The sequence below is a fragment of the Phytophthora parasitica genome, assembly GCF_000247585.1.
Source record: "Phytophthora parasitica INRA-310 unplaced genomic scaffold supercont2.47, whole genome shotgun sequence".
In the NCBI taxonomy this organism is placed as follows: domain Eukaryota; phylum Oomycota; class Peronosporomycetes; order Peronosporales; family Peronosporaceae; genus Phytophthora; species Phytophthora nicotianae.
Window position 1 is genome coordinate 475,169 of NW_008649033.1, and position 1,149 is coordinate 476,317.

General features: G+C 45.1%; 1 protein-coding gene across 1 annotated transcript; it reads right to left on the bottom strand.

The window, feature by feature from the left end:
* Window positions 1-355: 355 nt before the first annotated feature.
* Window positions 356-691, bottom strand: PPTG_15438 (hypothetical protein; the record flags this gene model as incomplete). Its single annotated transcript, XM_008912506.1, has 1 exon — window positions 356-691. The coding sequence occupies one exon, from the start codon at window positions 689-691 to the stop codon at window positions 356-358; it is 336 nt and encodes a 111-aa protein (XP_008910754.1).
* Window positions 692-1,149: the final 458 nt, after the last annotated feature.

Consider the following 1,149-nt stretch of genomic DNA (forward strand, 5'->3'; position numbering starts at 1 on the left):
AACTTGTCCATTATCCATTTATTCAGTAGTGCGTGGAGCCACTTACTGAAAAGTTTTTTTCCCTCATATTTGACCGCAGTATCTGGAAAGTGCGATGCCGTCAATGCCCACGATATCGCATGTGCAAGTCCGCCATCGTCACCAAAAACGTTTCTTACCACCGTGAAATCGTCGGTTCTTTGTCAGGGATAAATAACGTAACGTATTCGTTCAGAGATTTCAATTTCGGGCTCGCTGCTGCGACGAAACCAATAACTTCAATCTCCAGTAGATTAAAAACATTGTCAGCGGATTTCTTCCTCTTCAGCCACCCTTAAACTGCTGTGTCTGCAGGTATGTCCCTAAGTTTGTCGTTTCACGGTCCATCTTTGCGATGATCAGCTCTTTCGCCACTACATCGCCGCCATAGTGTGCAGTTAGTCTCCAGCAACGAGACCTTGTTGTCTGGGTTCTTCTCGTTGTACATTGAAATGTACATAGTAAAAGTGTGTAAGTCGTCGTCAGAGAGAGCACGCTTCACACCACGGCTAAGTCCGAGCTTGGTTAAGACACTCTCCAGCTGCATCTTCTTCGTGATCCAATGGTCAAGTAACAACAAGGTTGCCCGTTCTCTTATAAATCTTCCAATCGTGAGAATATCCATCAATTGTGCACCTCCACAAAATCCAGTCGCCAACGACTTGGGTAGCATTACATCCCTTAGGGTTGAAGAGGTGTTAAACATGGTTAAAGAGCCTTCAACTCGCCCACTATTCGGCGCTCCAAAGATTCATCGTTTGAGCATGTGCTGCTAGAAGTAGAAGCTAAGCTAGTGCTTTCACGTCAAGGGTAGTCCAGTATTTTATTCTTTGCTTGATGATCTGCATTAAGTTCGTGCTGTCAATGCCGTAAACCTTTACAGACAGCGCGTTAGGCTGACCTGAATCGGTGGTCTGTAGTGGTACCATTCAAGTATTTTTTACCTCGTGCTCGAATTCCCAATCAACGAACATCACCTACTATATAAGCCGTCCTGTAGTTGTTATCGCTGCAAATACAATGAGCTCCAATGCAGTCGATAATGCTGCGCTGATCGACACGGTCAATCTTTCAACTCCACGTATTCAGCACTTTGGCTCTATCAATAAGTTCGCCGTCTCAGGGAAAGTA